We start from the raw sequence: 19,118 nt of genomic DNA, 5'->3' as shown, positions 1-19,118 counted from the left end.
AATAATAGTATAGTCGTTGACATAAGTAAGTGAATTTTTTTGTTCTGTCGTTAGAGTGCAGATTTTATTGGCCTGATACTCGTGCAGGAGCTGTAGTTCATTGCGCCTCAGCTATCTACTTCGCTATGTTAAGTTGCGAACGTGGCACACGCCTCTGGTTGGGCTTGCAGACATCATCCGTGGAGTCATACCATGCTTGTTGAAATGTTAGCGGGTGAGGGTTGAATGGTCTCGTCATTGGAGTGAGAGATTTTTCCCAGTTTAATCCTTCACAGTGTTTTGATCTTTGTGTGTGCAATTTAATTGTTATATAGGGTTACTCCCTGTTAGAGTAATTGATTGGCTTTTAAACCGGTAAATATCTGTCCATGAAATATTGATTTTCTGGAAAATTTTGCCGTTATCTTTTGAGATAAGCCTGAAGCGAATATAGTCTTCTGTCTCATCATGTATCGGTGGTGTAGCTAGGAAGATTTATTAATTGATATTCATGGACTAAATTTCTCTAATGGTGTTTTAGTTTCTGTTTCTTCTATATAAGATTTTCTTAGATGTTCTCTCAGTGGCTATGCAGGCCATCAGAGTAGAATTACTGCAGATTCCTGCGGCGTCACGTCCTAGCTTGCTCTTCCTTCACTGGCAGCCTTTTGTGCATTCAGTAAGCGCATCAACAGAGCTCATTGTGAGTATCTGGGGGCGCTTCATTACTTGGGCGCAAGTCCATGGTGGGTAAATAGATTGTTTTGGATGATGTGTATGTATGATGAGTGGGTAATACTATACGCACTGGTACTGGGTTTTGTCTGATTTTTCTTCTAAAGAACAAGGAAAGCAAGGTATCTTCAATGTTGGTTAGAAAGTGGGTTGTATTGCAGTTTTTTTATCTTTTGGCTGAGCTGTGATGTTATTCTTCCTGTGATTTGTCTTTTTTTGTTTTTTGTTTTATTGTGTATTGTGATGTGTTGGTGTGTTTTGTTGCATTTTGGTTCCCTGGGTTGTAGCTCATCTTTGTTTTTGAGTCGAGCGAAGCATTCTGTGTTGTGTTATCGTGGTGAAGTTTGGGTTTTGTTTTAAGCTTAACATAGCAGTTTGTGTGTTATTCGCTGTTGTGTTGCTTTTTTGTGGTTTGTTTTGTGTGTGGTAGAGGTGCTGCTGTTTTTATTTAGTTTGATTTTTTTGGTATTGTTGGTAGTGTTTTAGTGATTTTATTTGGTTTGTGTCTTTAGAGTTAGTTTCATGTTGTTGTTTCGTTTTTGTTTGGTTTGGTGGTGGTATAGTGTATTAGTTTCTCTGGTTACAGGTTTTATGGGTTTTTTGTTGTGTTGTGCGATCTTAGAGATTTTTCCTTTTTTTTATATTATGACCTGAAGATTGTTGTTACTTTGTTATATTTTATTTGGTGTAGTTAATATAATAGGTAAATACAGTTTAGTTGGGTAAATTAATTTTGATATTACAATGTAGGAGTTAATTGAAAATGAAAGTATTTTTTGGGAAGACGTGTAATAATGGCAGGGTTGCAGTGATTTGGTGGATTTTATTATAAACATGATATATGTATTTGGGTCGATGGGAAAAAGATAGTTAAGAAAGCTTTGGGATTGGGTAGAATAATGTGGGAGGAGAGTAAAGAAATTGTAAAAAAATGAATTATGTATGGTTGGTTAACAACGATGGAGTGAGTAATAGCTTGGTGTTTTTAGATGAGGTCTGTTGTTGTGGATTATGAGTGATGCGGTGTCAGATTCTGAAAGGTGATTTTTGCAAATTGAGCATTTGAGTTAATTGGATTGATTTTAATGTATTAATATTTTATATATTATTATTATTTATTGTATGTATTTATTTAATATGAAGATTAATATTTATAGTTTTAACGATATTTTAGGTTATGTCTTTTATTTAGTGATTTCTGGCATGACGTTGATTGTAGTGTTATTATTGTAATAAAGATGTATTTAATGTTTTGTCAAGTACTTATTTATTCATTAATGAGGAGGGGGAGAAATATTTAGTAACTTGGGATTGGGGGGGGTGTGATGAGGCGGAGAGAGGGTAATCAAATATGGAGTTGTCGGTGTAGATAACGTATATTACTGAAGTTTAATGAGTAGATTGAGCAGGATATGAACAAATGAATGCTGTTGCATTTAGTGTCTGATGTGGTAAAGTGTAGAAGGATAGTGTAGTTGTTTGAGGTTACATTGGTTTATTGTGGGTTGAAGCATGATTATATATGATTTTGACGGATTTTTTTGTATTATATGTTATAGGTATGATGGGTGGGACGTTGTGTTGTATGTGGTTTTGGGTAATTCAATCTTTAATATTAAAACTTCATAAATATGTGGATGACAATATACTATATGATATATACCACGTGTGTATAGCTTTTATGTTATGTGTGGTGATGGAAGATGACTAACCAGGCAGGAAGGCAGATGCATGACAGAGTTGGCCTCACAGTGAAGGAAGGTATCAGTGCCCTGCTGGTCGGCTAATGCCCACAGATGAGCTGTATAAAGAGACAGTGCAGTGATACCAGAGTAATTAATATATACAATGATATATTTATATACACTTACTGGTAATTATATATATATATAAATATAAATAAACTGTGTGTACTTTACCTGCCAGTACGAGGTGAGCTCTGGTTCTGTCACTTTTTGTTGGGAGGAGAAAGTCCTCAAAGGCTGCCCTCACCTCCGGATTGGTTAGAGCCAGGAGGTCGTCAGTGTCATTATTAGACGGACCAATCAGACTGCAGATAAGGATCCAAATAGGTTTAATATCGGTTCCTCCTTTAGGGTTCTTGTCTACAATTTTACTTAATATCTGAACAGGCTGTTTTTCCTTAAATGTGTATTCCTGAAACATGGAGGAAATCTAAAAGCACAAAATCAGTGTCGGCTGTCAAAATGGTCGTCCAACATTAATTGTTAAGTGTATTCAATTTCAGGTGAAAAGAGAAATATGTATTGGAAAAATAAAAACTGTACTATACTAACTGTCTGCAAGTAAAGACTTCACTTTTAAGTCGTTTAGGATTAATACCTTTTTAAACTGTGCACTATATGGGTGAAAGTTGCCATGGGAATACGTCCTAAGGGCTTCCTGGACAGATGCAGTAATTCCTGCCATGTGACCTGTCCGTCCTTTGAGGATAGGTCGCTGCATGTGTTCAGTACAGAGTACAAGTCTCTTTCCCTCAGGCCTGTCAATCAAGAGGAGAAAAAGAGGAGGCAACTGAAGATAGTTAAGCAATTTACCGCTTTGGTTATAACATCTCTTTTAAAATGCACATACCTAACAATTTACCCAATGTAGCACTTCATAAAGATTAAAAATAATGCTAAAAATGATGTAAAAGCATCTTACCAGCGGTGCTGACAGTGAGTACTGCCAGAGCCCAGCGGAGTCCCAGCAAGCCTCTGTACTGCGAGCAGAGTCGGTCCAGGCTATACTGCACCAACTGGCTCAGAGACTGAGGCAATTCCTGAAGGTTCTCCTTCAACTAAGACAACAAGTATTCGTTGTAATCCTTGTTTTTTTTATAAATCAACAAATAGGTTATCATATGCACGCACCAAGTTAAACTGGTAGCAGGGTAGGCTAATATGTCAGTGTCAAGATTAGCAACATTTACTGTGCTTTGTGTCTAGTGCAAAAAAGCTTGCTAACACATTTTACCTGCTAAACATTATCAAAATATCATCATCATTATGAGCATGTTAGCATTTTAACTCAAGTTAAGTCTCACAGAGCTGCTAGCATGGCTAAGTCTTGTTTAAAAGGTCCATTGTATAACATTAAGGATTATTTTAGGAGCTTATTATAAGACTGGAAGGGGAGGGTGAAGCAACTGATTTACAACCAACAATCACACTGCTAGACCTACACTACATCCTTATCAGCTTCTTTACTGGTGTTACATATTGTAAAGTTTCATGTAAGCATCCACCCAATACATATCATTGATACAGCCCACCTGAAATACAGGCAGTAAAACCATTGTGAAAGTGTCTAAAAAAGGGATATAAAACCTTATCAAAGGAGGCAAAGTTCCGTAAGTCTTCACAGGCCAGGTGCAGGTAGAGAGGACTCACTGCTCCCTTCTTCATGATCAGCGTCTGGAGCTGGACAACCAAACACAGCATAGCTTTTGTTAATGTGGGGCAAACTGATGAGTATCAATGGCAGCATCATGCACAGACATTAAGTATTTTAAACATTGTGATGTCTACAGTGCAAAACATATAAGAAGAACCTGGTTGTTGAATGCAGAATCACTGAGTTTCTTCCCGAACGTGTCCAGGCCCTTCTGAACTATCTCCTTCCGGTCCGGCATGGTAAGCTGTCCCAGGGCAAACAGGACAGTGCTTTTTTTCTTCGCCAGGGTTTGTAACAGTGCCGCTTTGGATGTGATGCTCACTACCAAACAAACACCCTGAGAAGAAAAAGATGAATCTCAGTTTATTTGTTGCAGAGAAGTGCCTAAAAACCCATCCATAAAGAAAGCAACCAGTGTATATTAATGTAGACGAACTGCTCAGGAAAACACTAATCCCATAAATACAATATATTTTTGTCTTGCATTCAAATCACACAACTTATGATGATTAATGTTTCAGCAGCTTGAAACAATCCATGTAACTGACCTGTGGGAGCTGCTGTGGTATCCAATCAGAGCTCAGCTGACCTTTGCCATCTCGGACAAGATCCACCCCATCAACTACCAGCACCAGAGGTTTTTTCTTCTTCATGTCACTCAAGCTAGAGTGAAATTCTGACAGCAAATCTCTGTGATAAGAAAAAGAGAAAGCAATAGTTGCTTTGTCAATATGACGTATCTGTAAGTCTATTAATCTATTAACTATTTTAAGGACAATAAAAACATCTATGTACTTGTAAGAATGGGGAAGAGGTGATTCCTCCTCAGTATCTTTTATCTCCCTTAACAACTGAATGAGACATTGAAGCAGGGTTTCCACAGAGCGTGCTGATTGGCTGGCAGCTGTAGAGTAGGAAATCACATCACAGACGAAGTTTGTCCTGGATTTAACTCCGGTCCTGAGGGCTCCTGCTAGAGCAGCCTGTGTGGAGAGAGATACATATGGGTAGCAGCAATGTAGAGAATGTACACAAGGTAGCCAGTTTATTAGGCACAGTTAAGTAAAGATAAAGCAGTCCAATAATACATTCATTACAGGCAGATTAATCAATTAAAGTAATCGTTAGTTGCAACCCTCATTCAAAATCAACCAGGTTCAAATAAATGTCAACACATCTAACAGCTAAAACAATAACTTGGACACTGAATAATGATAATCAGACGTTTTTCTCCAGTGCAACTGTACATGTAATCAAGAGGTTAGACTTCCTGATATAAAAACAGATTTAAACAGAAATCCTTTGTTAAATTTACCATGAAGACAGTTTTTCCCTCTCCAGGTCCTCCCTCTACCACCATCAGTCCTCCTTTGGTCTGGACCTGCTCCACTATCTCGACAGCCCCGACCAGCTGCTTCGCCCTGCCGAAGAACTGCCTCTGCAGCGCCCCCTGGTGCACCTCCTGCATAGCCACATCGAACACAGCTTCGTCCTCGTCCTCATCATCCTCCTGCCACAGGGAGAATAATGAGATGTTTATTTGCAGTCTACACTTTAGTTTGAATTCACACCAATCTGTTGTGACTGGACAGAAAATACCCTCAGGCCAAGAGCAAAGATTGTATGGTAAATTTTGTCATTTTAATGGTTTCACACAGTGGTGAACAGCAAGGTTATTATAGTAAAACATGTGGACCAGTTTATAAAAGATGCATTATTGTAGATTAAAATACCCAACAGCATACTTGGGCTATATTTGTACCACTTACATATTCAGGCATTTTTAATATTGATCCAATAAAACAACACAGAAAGGAAGCATTCTGTATAATGAGTACTTTTACTTTAAGTACATTACGTTGCAAATACTGTTCTACTTGTTATACTGTTATGGAGTATTTTTATAGTGCTGTAAGTAAATCATAAGTAAAATTCCATCACATAGCTAAGTTTGGTTAATGAGGAGCTTGCAAATTAAACTGAATTGTCAGAGTAACTAACCTCCACAAACTGCTTTACTACAGCCATCCACAGGTCTTCCAGCACAGCTTTGCCAAAGTCTTCCAGGTTTTTCAGATACGGTTTTCCCTCCACAACACCTCCCCACTCACACCGGTAACTACGACAGACAAGAAAATGATGACTTAAAATGATGCGGGTGAATTTCAGAATTCTATCTATAGTTTTAGCAAAAATATTGAACTGATCTACTACTTTTAAAATAAAAGTCTTAAATGAGTAGTATTCTAAAAGTGTAGTGAACTGCTGTTTAAATAATACAGTAGGATTATAAATAAGATGACTCACTTTTCAACAACCTTGATTTCAGATCGGATCATTCTCTTCAGAGACGCCATTTTAGACTCAGCCTCCTTTGATTCAGGAACAAAGTCAGATCTCCAAGCCACTGGAACTGATCTGAGAATCAGCGGAGGAAAATTAATATTTCGACATAAAAAACTTAAAAGGACCAGTGTGTAGAATCTAGTGACATCTAGTGGACTGTAGAAACATAGTGGTTCGACATGGCGGTCTCCATAGAAGTGGACCCGCTCCCTCTGTAGATAAAAATGTTTGATTTTAAGGTAACAAAACAAAACTATTCTTTCTGTTTAGGCGATTATACATTAATGAAAACATGCCTATGAATATTATATTCCATCTTCCAATAGATCCTCTTAAATATTAAACACTGGACCTTTAAATGGATTTACACCCAATTGTGTCTTATTACAGCACTGAAACGAAAATTAATTTGAAGGGATTAGTAATTAATTCAAAAGACTAATTTATTAAAACTTAAAGAGTTCAAAGAGAAACGTTGTGATGTGTGAATGTGAGTATGTATTGCATACTTGATGATGTTTGGATCTCTGAAGTAGCAGAACATTCGCTGGTGGTCTGTGTCGGGGTAAAGAGCCTGAAACTGACGGATCTCCATCTCCGTGATGGACAGGCCCGGTGGGGCCGTCGCCAGCTGCACGTAAAGAAAGAAATTATTCTTCTTGTAAAATTTTAAAGAATATTTTAAAATTCAAATTCACATTTAAAACAAATAATGTCCATTCTTACCCAGCTGTACTGCGGAAGGTCAGGGAGGTCAAGTTTGGGAGGCACCAGGCCGTACCTCTCCCCCAGGATTCCTACCAGCATCTGGCTGCGACACACCTCTGACAGGCACAGCTCGGTGGCCCGCCCCGACTCCTCCTCTGTCACACCCCAACGCAGCTCCACCTCCTGCAGGTAGAGGCAGTGTGGCGCAGCACGACGCCGGAGCTCTGGGAACACGCTCTGCACCAAGATGTCGCGTTCAGCGTGCATGTCTCTGAAGGTGGAGGAGATGAACACACGTACACCTCGCCACCTGAAGGACAGAGGAAGCAGTTGGTGTTAAATAAATGAGGAAAAGGCATCTTCAATGTTAAGAGTCAAGTTAAAAAACTTCTCAGAATTGCTTCTTTGCCATGAAATAAGAATTACCTTAACTTGGGGCTGGGTGGTATTGTAGCGATATCGTTGGTGGTCTGAGGGCCTTTAGCTCCTTCTGGTGGTGGGATGTTGTACAGTTTGTCTAAATGCTCCACATGGTCGAGGAGCCTGGATGATCCTCGTTCTGCCACAAACCTGGTCACATAGTTCAAGAAATCATTAAACATTTTGGGAAAAGCGCTTATTCACTTGGATGAGAAGACTGACACCACTCTCATCTGTAAAGCTACAGTCAGCAGCTGGTTAGTTATAATCCTTGAAACAATAAATGAATAAATGTGTTCCTAACACTAACAATATATCATAATTAGAAAGCCAAGGTCTGTTTTCTAGTGCCATCAAGCTTAACATTTCTTACATTTACATAAATAATAAAATAATATTTCTGGATTAAAATGAGCAACCGGATATTTTACCTCAGCATTTGTTCACTGAAACCCGTCAGCTGCACACAGTTTCTGTCAGGAACGTCCTCTCTGTATCTGCAAGAAGTCAATACAACAATGAATGCACTCAGGATAAGTTAGAAACAGGAAGGCAAACAGAAACCAACGCAATGCATATTAAAAAATACCTGTTTATGCTGAAAGAATGTTGTTAAAAAACAGAAATGGTCAGTGTTAAGGTACACCAGTCACTGTGATTGGATTAATTGCAACTTCAGCTTCCCAATATTGTTTGTAAGAAACTAGAGTCATAGCAGCTACTGAAGAAAATTGGAGCATTACCCCTCTGAAAAGTAGATTTGCACCTCGAGGGCTTTGTTGTTTATTTCCCTCTTGTAGTTGTTGACGGTCCAACTGATATTATTTGAGATCCAGCCATCAGTCAACACGATGATGTTGTCCACCTGAAATACAAAAACATGTAAGGTCAAGGATCACAAGGAAGTGTCTTATACTGCTCTAAATGAGTGGGTCATCATCACCATGATGGCTGGGACAAGTTGTTGACATGGTTTGCGACTCCTGAAGTTTGGGGAGGCTTGGGGAGTAATAGTTTACATGAAACCGAGTCACAAAATGTTTTTTATGATGCTAAAAAATCTTATTGTCATTTCTTTTCCTCTTTCCTCTTAGTTTTATTTACATACTTGGTGTTGAGGTAATCCAAAAGTAATGGAAAGTAATCAAGTTACATTACTTTAATATTGTATACTTGGTTTAGGTTGCTGACTACTTTTTAAATGATTAATTGTATCAGATTACATTTTTAAAGCAATCCTTTCTTGTGGCCAACTGAAAAATCATCTAAAGATATTTGTTGCTTTAAGGTTGTTTTAATGTCCTTAACATTTATTGTGTAAGCATTTATCATTTATTAAAAAAAGCTAAATAAAGAATATTGATCCATTTTTTTTATGTGAAAAACTAAATTTAATTACCCTTTAACTCTCCCCTAAAGACCACTGATTTCATTTTGTTTTAATTATAAAACTAAGAATTATTATCCTAATAATCAAAATAAACTGTATGTACAAATAACCTTGTTATTCTTGGTGATAATCGTGAAGAGTTCATCTCGTTCTTCTTTCTCTGGCATCCTATCAAGTGACTGTGAAAGAGAAGTGTTCATTAATAAATGCAAAATTAAAACAGAAACGTTCTTCCAAACACAACTAGTCTGTTATTCTACCAATGCAGAAAACATATTTCTTAGATACTTCACTTTTGTTCATTCACTCTACAGGAAAGCTGGTTTTAAAAGAGGATGAAAGTAACTTTTCATTACGTAGTCAAGATCAAGTCAAGTCAAGATGGACACAGAAGGAAATAAAAGTTCTGACCTTTATTTTCTTCATCACACTCCTGACGTTGTCCAAAAGAACATCAGACTTCAGCTCGACTTGTTGGCTGTCATCCCAACGAGTTAAGAGGAGCTGAAAGTCCTCTGCACTACTGGCAATCATTAGAGAGAGTAAAACTGCCACCTCCATTTTCTGAGAATGTAAAAGCCGAGAGAAACCAGTAAAAAAAACAATATATGGTTGAAACAACACTAATTGAGTAAGAGTCAAATAGCTGGGATTCCCTTTCTTAATTAGAAGAAAACAGGCCCTTACAGAAGGAGTGAGCTCGTCATCCTCCTCTTTTTTCTTCCTCCCTCTCCTCCCTCTCTTGCAGGACACTTCCTCTTCCTCTTTCTCTTCTTCTTCCTTTTCCTTTTCCTTCTCCTCTTCCTCTTCCTTATTTTTTTGCTCAGGATCTGGTGGGAGGCAGAAGTCCTGTTTCGGGAGCGGATCGGTGCTGATGTTAGTGGAGAGCAGGATAATGGTCCGTCCAGGTAGTGGGGGCACATTGTAACGACAGGAGATCTGAACCGCCGTCTCCAGAGCTTTGCGGTAGCGGTCCAAGAGAGCGACTGTGTACTCCCTCTGACTGGGTGCACAGAAACACGCAGTTACATTATAAACTTTCTTTTTAATCCATGCAGATGTCAGTTTGTATTTATTATCTTTTTAGCTGATCTAAAAAACACATTTTCCATCACTGTGAAAAACTGCACTTTTTTTTCTTTAAAATTTTTTTGTGAGAAGCAGTTTTGTTGTGATGATTTCTTGTTACACATTTTCAGGATAGAAATATCGATAAAGTATTTTTTAGAATTGATATAATGTCACAAAACAAAATTCAATATTTTTTTTTTTTTCTTGCACCCCTAATTATAAAAAAGAAAAACACTGAAACTAACATTTTTAAACATTAAAAACTAAACTGAAACAAGAAACCCCACTCTGGGAATTAACTGAAACTGGACTGAATTGAAAACCAAAATTAAAACCAAAATAAAAAATAATTAAAAATAATATAAAAACACTAGAATAACTCTAGTAGGTATGTAGACTTTACTTATCCCAAGTTGGGGAATTCTTTTGCCACTAAACTCTACACACTTGACCTTTAATTGGTAAAGCTACAGACAACAAAAACAACTGAACGTTTAAATTTAAAATGTGATCAGATAGAGAGAATAACTATTAACTATTATAACTAAAACTACTAAAACTCATACTTGGCCTTTAGGAGCTGGGTCTTCTTTATTCGGTAGAGTCGATAGACAAATGGCACTCCGAGCGTCACCCTGATCCTGCTCCTCGCAGTCGTATCCCAGTCCAGACGATTGAAGCGCTTGCCCTTGGGAATCTTCTTCAGGATGCCCTTCAGGATCTCTTTAACAGGGGGGAGTGCCTGCGTTGATACTGAGGCTAGAGGACAGAGAGGCAAAGAGGGGGTACTGTAATGTGTTTTTTTCCGTTGCATATCACAGGTTAGGCTGATATTGATGTATATGTATCTCACCCATAGTGTGAAGCTCCATGATGACTTTGTAGGCAGCGAGGAACCTGAAGGGAAACTGTCGACTCTGAATAACTGCTTTCTGTAAGAGCATCAAAAACATAGATACACAAAGCAACTGACAAACACATACAGCGTAAGACTCTTCCTCTGATAAAGAAAAAAGGCTCAGAATACAACAAGTCATCAATCTGGACAACTTTTACTTTACGATATTTAAAATATGGATTTAGTTCATGCTTCACTCTCACCTTATTGGTCAGCCTGCTGAGGATCTTCTTGTGATGAGCCTCGCTGATTCCCTTAGTGATCATGTTCCTCAGGTTTCTCAGCATCGCCATGAATGGAAGAGACTTATTGTCTGCACAGCAGAGACATTATTTATCAATATGTGTGATCATGGACATGTTTGTGTTTAGTATTTATAGGTGTTACATGCATACATTGTGTGTGTTTTCTTCTTTCTCGTAAAGTGTAGTGTACTGGATTTGCATAACTAGTTAATTTAATATTCATGTATGCATTAGCAAATGTGTATTATTGCTTTTTTGATTCCATATATGGATATAGGTGCACAAAGGTGATTATGCTAATAAAGAAAAATGCCCCAAAATATATATATTTAAAAAATAAGTAAATTCTCCCACTGATACAGTAAATACACTTATTCCATCTTGTGAAAGGCTTATTAAAACCTAGGTCAGGGTCAAAACAAAACTAAGCAAATGTGATACTGTATCACTGTATTACAATGTTTTGGTAACTTTAAATACATATTGGGCCTCACGCAAGAAGCCATTTACAAACAAAATATAACCACGATTTGTTCTTATTTTGTTAGGACCCATGGATTTCTGGGATTCACCAATGTTTTATTGTTTTTGCTCTCAAAATGTTATTAGGGGTTGAAAGCAGTCTATTTAAAATAAGAACAAAACACAGTCTAAAAATTGTTTGTCCAAATGTGAGGAAACATTTTAACATTTTAAATTTGAGGAACAAAAGGCATGAATACTTAGAATAATTATAGTAATTGGATTATTAAATGTGTGGGCTTAAGAAATACCATTGCCCCATTGATTGATATTAAATTTGTAAAAACTGCATGCATTCATCTTCTTGGTTATTTTAATAGGTTCTGGAGTGGACTTCTCTTACATTTATCTTTCTTATATTTTCTTTTCTTATCTCTTATATTTTCTCTTAACAGAAAATTAAGAGAAAATATAAGGTACATTTAAGAGAATGTCGCTGCATGAGGCCCATTGCCATGTAATTTGGATCACCACTGAGACCCAGCAGTGCTTCCACTGTTCTGGACAGCAAGCCTGTGCATGTTGACAAGGTGGAGCTTGAAATGTGATACAGACAACTGCTGCGAAATAAGATTTGAATGAAATTCCCTGGATAAATGAAAGGAACAGGGTCTGTCTGTATGTGCTCAGCAGACCTATGAGCTTTTCCCAGGTGGCGGCCTTGTTGCCCTGCTGACTGAGCAGCCGTTCCCAGGTCTCTGGCTCTTTGAGCTTCATCCGCTTCCCGGCTCTCTCCCTTTCCCAAACGCCCTTCATTCCACTGTGGGTGAATGTCTTCAGGTCAGCAGGATACCTGGGACCAACACAACCATATTTTAAAATGTAGAAGACATAAGTCACTTGCCTCTAGGACAAGAGAGATATTACAACAGGCCTGAGAATCTAACCAGACCTTTTTATCCTCATTCTCTCCTCCTCTGTCTACGTTTCTATCTTTACAGAAGCTTAAAGTGGGGTATGTAATGAAGAGAACACAGTTCTTGTGCAGGTAACTGCACTTTTGTGCACATTTTCATTTCCCTAAAAGTTTGTCTGACTAAACCCTCTACAAACTATTTTACAAAAAACAGCAGAATAAGTGTGTTTGTGTGGCTTACTTTTTTCCCAGGATGGCCATAACGTGTTCAGCCGGTTCTTTAATGTGGAGTTTCTTGATCATCTTCTTCATACTGAACTCACCCTGCTTTTTATCCACCACCACCACTTTGCTGCTCTCTGTATGCAACTGCACACACACACACACACACATAAACCAGTGTTTGAACAGGAGTGTGCTGCTGCACAGCGAAGATTAGCTAACTATACAGCAGAAAGAAATCTGATGAACACCAATACGGTGGGTTTTGGTGTTCAGAATTAATATTTTTATTACAATCTGCACTGCATCCATATCTGCATGCACAGCACTGGTGGATGTAAATTAAAAGCACCTACTGTCTAATAATGCAGTAGGTTCATTCAGGCCTTTATCTTCTAAAATTACTTTTTTTTAAAACACTTAAATTCTTGAAATGTGAAAATATAAAAAATGTAATTAGTGACACAATGAAAGAATATTGTATATTTACTTACAAACTTTGACAGAATAGATGCATCTGATCTGAGCAAGTTCGCCCACTTTTTCAGCGTCTGACCATTTGGTTTCTGGAAATCAAAGAGAGTATATGTTTATAGAAGACAAAACATGGAGAGATGAACACCGGAGTGTCAATTTTGTGTTAATAACATGGGTGCAATATTAATATGAACCTTAGTTCTAACATTGAACTAATTTCCTGCTTCTGTACCTTGGCTTTGGGCTTGTTGCGGTTGTGTTTACAGCGGTGTTTGCGTGTGTTGTATTTGGCCAGCTGATACTCGCTGAACTGCTTGAACTTGTCAGCCATTGCCTTCTTCAGGCACATTGGCAGGGAGCGGCTAAAGCACTGGAGACACACATACATTGTTAAGACCGCACAGATACAAACAGAACTGAAACATCCAGATTCCACCAGACTTACTGTACTATACATTCTGACGACTTCCAGCCAATCTGAGGGCAGCTGCACAGCGGCACAGAAGTATCTGCGGACATGTGGCTTGGTGGAGGCCTGATTGGCAGCCAGAGCCAATAAGAAGTTTGCTGTGATGCGGATGTTCAGCTGCTGTCGAGTGTAAACTGCCACCTGAATGGTAAAGGAAAGAACAAGCACACTGTACATGACTGGCGGAAATTATTATAACCCTTTAACTCTCACCCCAAACACCGCAGATCAAAGGCAGACCGTTAACCACTGTCTGTGGCAACCTAGAGGCACACCACACGCAACACTTCCAAAACCTTTCTACGTAAATTCAACCATCAAAAACATTACAATATAGGTCACTCAAAACATCTGTGCTGTGATGTACCTCAGAAACATCCAGAAGACTTTAAAAGGAGATACCTGACAAGGAGTTTCCTTGCATGCAGTAAAAAAGCTTCAGTATAACAAGAAATTGGTGTAAAACTATGTAAACATATAAATATAACCTGTACAAACCGTATAATTAAAAACCAAGACCATCAAGGAAAAGAGCAATGAATTGACATTGTTTAAAAATAATGTATTCAGACCTGGAAAAGGAAATATTTTCCACACACATTGAGTAAAGTGGATTATTTACATAAAACAAGATGCCGATTAAGTAACTCTACATATGGAATAACTGTAAATCAAAATGTGTGTATATATATTTTTTTTTTAAATCATGTACCATGTTGTCATATTGTGCTGAATCCTCCCCTTCAAATATTTGAATAATATATATTTAAATATTTGTATCAACTTTCTTATGATGAATTCATACACATAAATACAATACATGTTTCTTTTTCTGGGTTGTTTTTCCCGATTAGTTGTCCATGATAACGGGATGATAAAGTCCCAGTTTGGTTGAAACATTACCGATTTAGAGTTAAAATAAAAGTTCAGGAGTTACAATCCAGTCTGGGATTGAAATAAAATTGCTTTCAGACACACAAAGCCACCCAGACAGACATACAAACACACCTTGAGAAGAAACTGCGGGTCATAGACAGAAATGTCCTTCGCCAGGTTTGTGATCTTGGTCCAAACACTGTCCTTTGCGTCCCAGTCCGTCTGGCCCGGAGCTGTGCTTTTATTGACCAGGGAGCAACACACCTCGTTCAGCAGGAGATACTGAGGGACAGAGGAGTTAAAGTCACTTTAATCAACAAAGGAATTTCTACATTTCTATGACACACAGTACATATGCAGTGTGAAATATTTTCTCCCACCTTTTTGTCTTTTAGCTCCTCTTCGATCTTATTATCTTCTCTTTCAACCTCAGCAAATTCCTCCTGTCTGATGGCCAAAGCAGGTTCAAGTTCCTGGTTGCCTAACTCTGTTTCCAGGACAGGTAATTCCATGTTTGTCCCAGCAACGTCATCCACCTCCACTTCGGGCAAAATATCATCTTCCTCAGATTGAGTCTGATGCAGAAGAAGTTACATTAAAACAATAACACCATCAAATGGGATGCATTAAACATGGTGTTTGATAAATATTTTAAATAAGAATGTATCAGCAGCCAAAGTAACACTAAAGTTCAGGGTTCCAGGATTTTTTTATTGACAAAGCAGGACAGCACTTGTGTCCATCATTTATAGGACACGCTTGGCTGTTCTCACCACAGCCAATTCTGATTCTTAATAAAACTAACTAAGGCTCTGTTCCATTTAGTGTAGCAGGGCCTTTTCCAGTGAGCCAACAGGCCCCCTGACTCTGTTTGACCTGAATGGAACGTAAACTTAATTCATAACACCAGTGTTTACCCTACTATTTCCTACTAATTCCTCTAACTGTAAGATTAATTTGGCCACAGCACAGGCTAAAATTCATTTATAATTTTCCAGGACAACAATAGTCCCAGCCAGGTGTTTCCATGACTGGAAAACTATTCTCTAAATCTCCAGGTTTTCCAGGATGTGTGGGAACCCTGAAGTTTGTGCAAACAGACAAAATGTAAAATAGAACAAGTCATGTACCACACTTATTTCTTCGAAACAGGACTGCATCATTTCAGATGTCTCCTCTCTGCCTTCCTCTTCTCCGTCATCCCTCTTCTTCTGTTCTCCACCCAGAACGTGATGTAGGAACGAAGGGGGGTGAGCAAAGCGACTCAGCAGAGCACTGCCGGCCAGGGAGGTGGAGAGCAGAGAGTCGTTAGGGACAGAGGTCAGGGAAAAAGATAGAGGTGAATGGCTTTCCAGGAGCTTGTTCTCGGTGCTGAGGAGAGGAGAGGCGAGGGAGGAGGCGGAGAGAAGGGAGGATGAGGCGGTGAGAAGGGAGGAAGCGGAGGTGGAAGACAGGCTGGAGGGCTGCAGAGAGGGGCAAGAGGAGGGTTGTGCAGCAGAGTTCAAGAGTGGAGACCAGGACTGAGGCATCACGGTGGAGGTCTGAGCTAAGAACTTATTCTCCAGACTCAGAGGAGCGTAGTTGGAAGACAAACTTCTCCCACATGTGGCCTGCTGCGGCTCTCCATGGGCCACATTTGCCTGCTGCAAAGTCAACGCCCTCATCTCTGTAAGGAAACACATCAATCAGAAGGTCAAAGTTTGAGCTTCTCCTCACAAACACAATCATAGATAGCATTAAGTGCAGAGACAAGCAGCTCGGCCGCATTTTTCTCTGCTGTTTGAACAAGCATTGTATACTGTAGTTAAGGGTGTGTTGCTTGGCTGAAACCATCCATAAAAAGGGAACAAAGTCTAGAAACACTCTTGGTCAAACGCTGCAAACCACAATCTCAGCTCTTACACCAAATTAAAACTCTTACACTGATTGAAAACATTTAAATAAATGCCAAGAAGTTATTTGATACACTGTAAAACCTTTTAGTAAAGTAGTATTAGACATCCATTCATTAAAAACTAAAGTAACATAAAGCAAAAGACTGTGTGCAGTAAAACCAGGAATTCAACTATCAGACAGAGAATTATATCAATACAACAATGTCATATATAAAATAAACAAGCACTTTAGCAAACATACATCAACTATGACTCAAGAGTTTGTGTGGGTGTGGTGGTTACTGTGAACAACCAGGTTAGACGCAGACAACTCACCGCAATTTAATCTCCACTGACGGAGGGAAGACTGAACAAAGGTGTCCTCTGGTGTGTAATGTTCCTATCTGATGTACAGCTGTGTTAACATCTGTTTCTGAGGCCTATTGAGGGAGAACAGCTCCTGATTTACTGTTTATTTCCTCAACAAACCAGCTGGTTGACGCTGATAGGCCACTATTATTGTGTACTCTTTTACCGTAATAACGCCGATATGGGTTCCCTCAAATAATCGAAAATTAAAAGTCGAATAAAGGCGGAATTTCTTATGAAGAAAGAAAACAATAATCACAAACAAACACAAGAGTTACAAACACAAACATGTCGATAATGTTTAATAATTTTCAGAGGGTGACGTTACCGTAACTATTTGTGTACGACTAGAAGCAGGAAGTGAAATGTTGTAATTCCGGTGCGCTGCTGCAGAGTCAAAATTGAAAAGAAAAAGTGGAGAAATTGAGGCCAGAGAAGGAGAAACTCTACATCATGAAGAACATTTTTAAAAAATCTACCCATAAAAGCCAAAATTTAATATAAATGGGGCAACGTGTACCTCTAAATATTCACTCTTTCTATCATGTATGTGCACTGGATGTGACAGTATGTGTAAGGGTTTGTTTCATTTCTGTAACAGCCAGTAAAGATCAGAGGTCAGGTCACAGATCTAAGGCTAAACTAATGCTGAATTAAAAGAAACGATGGAAATTAAGTCCTTTATCTACTAAATTTCATTGAGTGCACAAACATTACATCACAGCTACTTTTTTACACTATTAACCATATATTTATATATATATATATATATATATATGATAGGTTAGATTAGATAGATACTTTATTCATCCCCAAGGGGAAATTCAAAGTTTCCAGCAGTATCCACAGACTGAAAATAATAACAACAACAACAGGAGGCAAAATGCAAACCAATAAGAACCACATTTTATACACATATACATATTATTATTCATATACATACCCTTTACATACATTTCTTATTTTATCTTATAAAACACATTAAGATTATTTTATTATACCTGTACTGGGCAATTATACTATTATATGTTTTTATATATCATACATATAATTAATAAATGTAATTGCACAGAATTGTATGCTTTAAATATACGAATATAGGCTATATATATGTTACATACATACATACTATATATATCCTACATATAGCCTATGGTCTTATAGATGTGCAATTATGTGCAATTCTATTTATTTACACTGTGCAGCGACCTCCTGCTATAATTTCATCTATCTTTCAAGGCAACATTTAATATATGAGCTATTTATTGCATTGCCTGTTTATATGCAGCTGTCTGACCACAACGCACCATGTCTGTTTTGTAAATGAAAGCACTTCAGTAAGTTTTCGTCTCTGTTGTACTGTGACAGTAAAGTCTGGTGTCAACAGTAAATGTAGTTACAAACAATGACCAGCAGGTGTTGCACTGTGTGAACCTCCCCACCAATAGGTTTCTACACTCTGTCTCAAAAAAATAAATAGAAATGTGGATTATGTTGACAGACAAAAACAAAACAGACATCTCAAGCTGAGCAGTGGGTCGTTGTGTCCCTGCCAATGTTAGGAGCAAACATACGCCTGACAACCAACGATACAGGCGGCTGGGCTCGGTTGCCTGGCATTTGTAATTCCATAATTAATAACAAATATAAACATACAGTAACATCATAAACATGTCAACAGTTTTATGTTTAAAAAATATCTTTATTGTCACTTTTATTAGATATAAGTCAAAAGGTAGAGAACATAGAAGAACATGGCTCCACTTTCTGCAGTGTGTGTGTCTGTGTGTTGAAGTTGTTATAGTTGTATGTGTGTGTTTGTGTGAGTGTGTGTGTATTAAAGGTAATGTGTGTGTTTATGTTTTCGTTGTTGGTGTTTGTGCGTGTATGTCAGAGAGTGAGGAAGTGTGTGTTGAAGTTGTTATTCGTGTGTGTGTGTGTGTTAAAGTGGATGTGTGCGTTTGTGTGCGTGTATGTGATTGTGTGTTAATGCTGTCGGTTTGTATGTATGTCAGAGATTGAGGAAGTGTGTGTTGAAGTTTTTAGAGTTGTATGTGTGTTAAATATGTTGATGTGTGTGTTTGTGTATTAAAGTTGATGTGTATGTGACTGTGTGTTAATGCTGTTGGTGTGTGTGTGTGTGTCAGAGAGTGAGGAAGTGTGTGTTGAAGTTGTTATTTGTGTGTGTGTGTGTGTGTGTGTGTTTGTATTAAAGGTAGTGTGTGTGTTTATGTTTTCGTTGTTGGTGTGTGTGTGTGTGTG

At 38.2% G+C, this 19,118-nt stretch overlaps 1 protein-coding gene across 1 annotated transcript in view; it reads right to left on the bottom strand.

Moving 5' to 3' along the window:
- Positions 1–16,987, bottom strand: part of tep1 (telomerase-associated protein 1) — a 27,113-nt gene extending 10,126 nt beyond the window's left edge. Inside the window, exons 1-31 of the mRNA XM_035670361.1 lie at positions 16,824–16,987; positions 15,744–16,279; positions 14,994–15,188; positions 14,746–14,895; positions 13,714–13,878; positions 13,501–13,638; positions 13,286–13,357; positions 12,811–12,938; positions 12,349–12,506; positions 11,150–11,259; positions 10,902–10,980; positions 10,615–10,807; positions 9,665–9,980; positions 9,389–9,541; positions 9,088–9,156; positions 8,331–8,452; positions 8,019–8,084; positions 7,594–7,737; positions 7,186–7,477; positions 6,969–7,090; positions 6,421–6,531; positions 6,115–6,232; positions 5,429–5,623; positions 4,909–5,096; positions 4,662–4,803; positions 4,271–4,450; positions 4,047–4,139; positions 3,382–3,517; positions 3,058–3,217; positions 2,634–2,764; positions 2,427–2,515 (exon numbers count right to left, since the gene is read on the bottom strand). Of these exons, the coding sequence (XP_035526254.1) occupies positions 2,427–2,515; positions 2,634–2,764; positions 3,058–3,217; positions 3,382–3,517; positions 4,047–4,139; positions 4,271–4,450; positions 4,662–4,803; positions 4,909–5,096; positions 5,429–5,623; positions 6,115–6,232; positions 6,421–6,531; positions 6,969–7,090; positions 7,186–7,477; positions 7,594–7,737; positions 8,019–8,084; positions 8,331–8,452; positions 9,088–9,156; positions 9,389–9,541; positions 9,665–9,980; positions 10,615–10,807; positions 10,902–10,980; positions 11,150–11,259; positions 12,349–12,506; positions 12,811–12,938; positions 13,286–13,357; positions 13,501–13,638; positions 13,714–13,878; positions 14,746–14,895; positions 14,994–15,188; positions 15,744–16,277 (4,749 nt within the window). The 5' untranslated portion in view covers positions 16,278–16,279; positions 16,824–16,987. The remainder of the gene's footprint in view (positions 1–2,426; positions 2,516–2,633; positions 2,765–3,057; positions 3,218–3,381; positions 3,518–4,046; positions 4,140–4,270; positions 4,451–4,661; positions 4,804–4,908; positions 5,097–5,428; positions 5,624–6,114; positions 6,233–6,420; positions 6,532–6,968; positions 7,091–7,185; positions 7,478–7,593; positions 7,738–8,018; positions 8,085–8,330; positions 8,453–9,087; positions 9,157–9,388; positions 9,542–9,664; positions 9,981–10,614; positions 10,808–10,901; positions 10,981–11,149; positions 11,260–12,348; positions 12,507–12,810; positions 12,939–13,285; positions 13,358–13,500; positions 13,639–13,713; positions 13,879–14,745; positions 14,896–14,993; positions 15,189–15,743; positions 16,280–16,823) is intronic.
- Positions 16,988–19,118: the final 2,131 nt, after the last annotated feature.

This window comes from Morone saxatilis, unplaced genomic scaffold (assembly GCF_004916995.1).
Source record: "Morone saxatilis isolate NCDOM2014 unplaced genomic scaffold, NCSU_SB_2.0 Contig23, whole genome shotgun sequence".
In the NCBI taxonomy this organism is placed as follows: domain Eukaryota; kingdom Metazoa; phylum Chordata; class Actinopteri; family Moronidae; genus Morone; species Morone saxatilis.
This window is presented reverse-complemented; position numbering and strand designations above follow the sequence as displayed.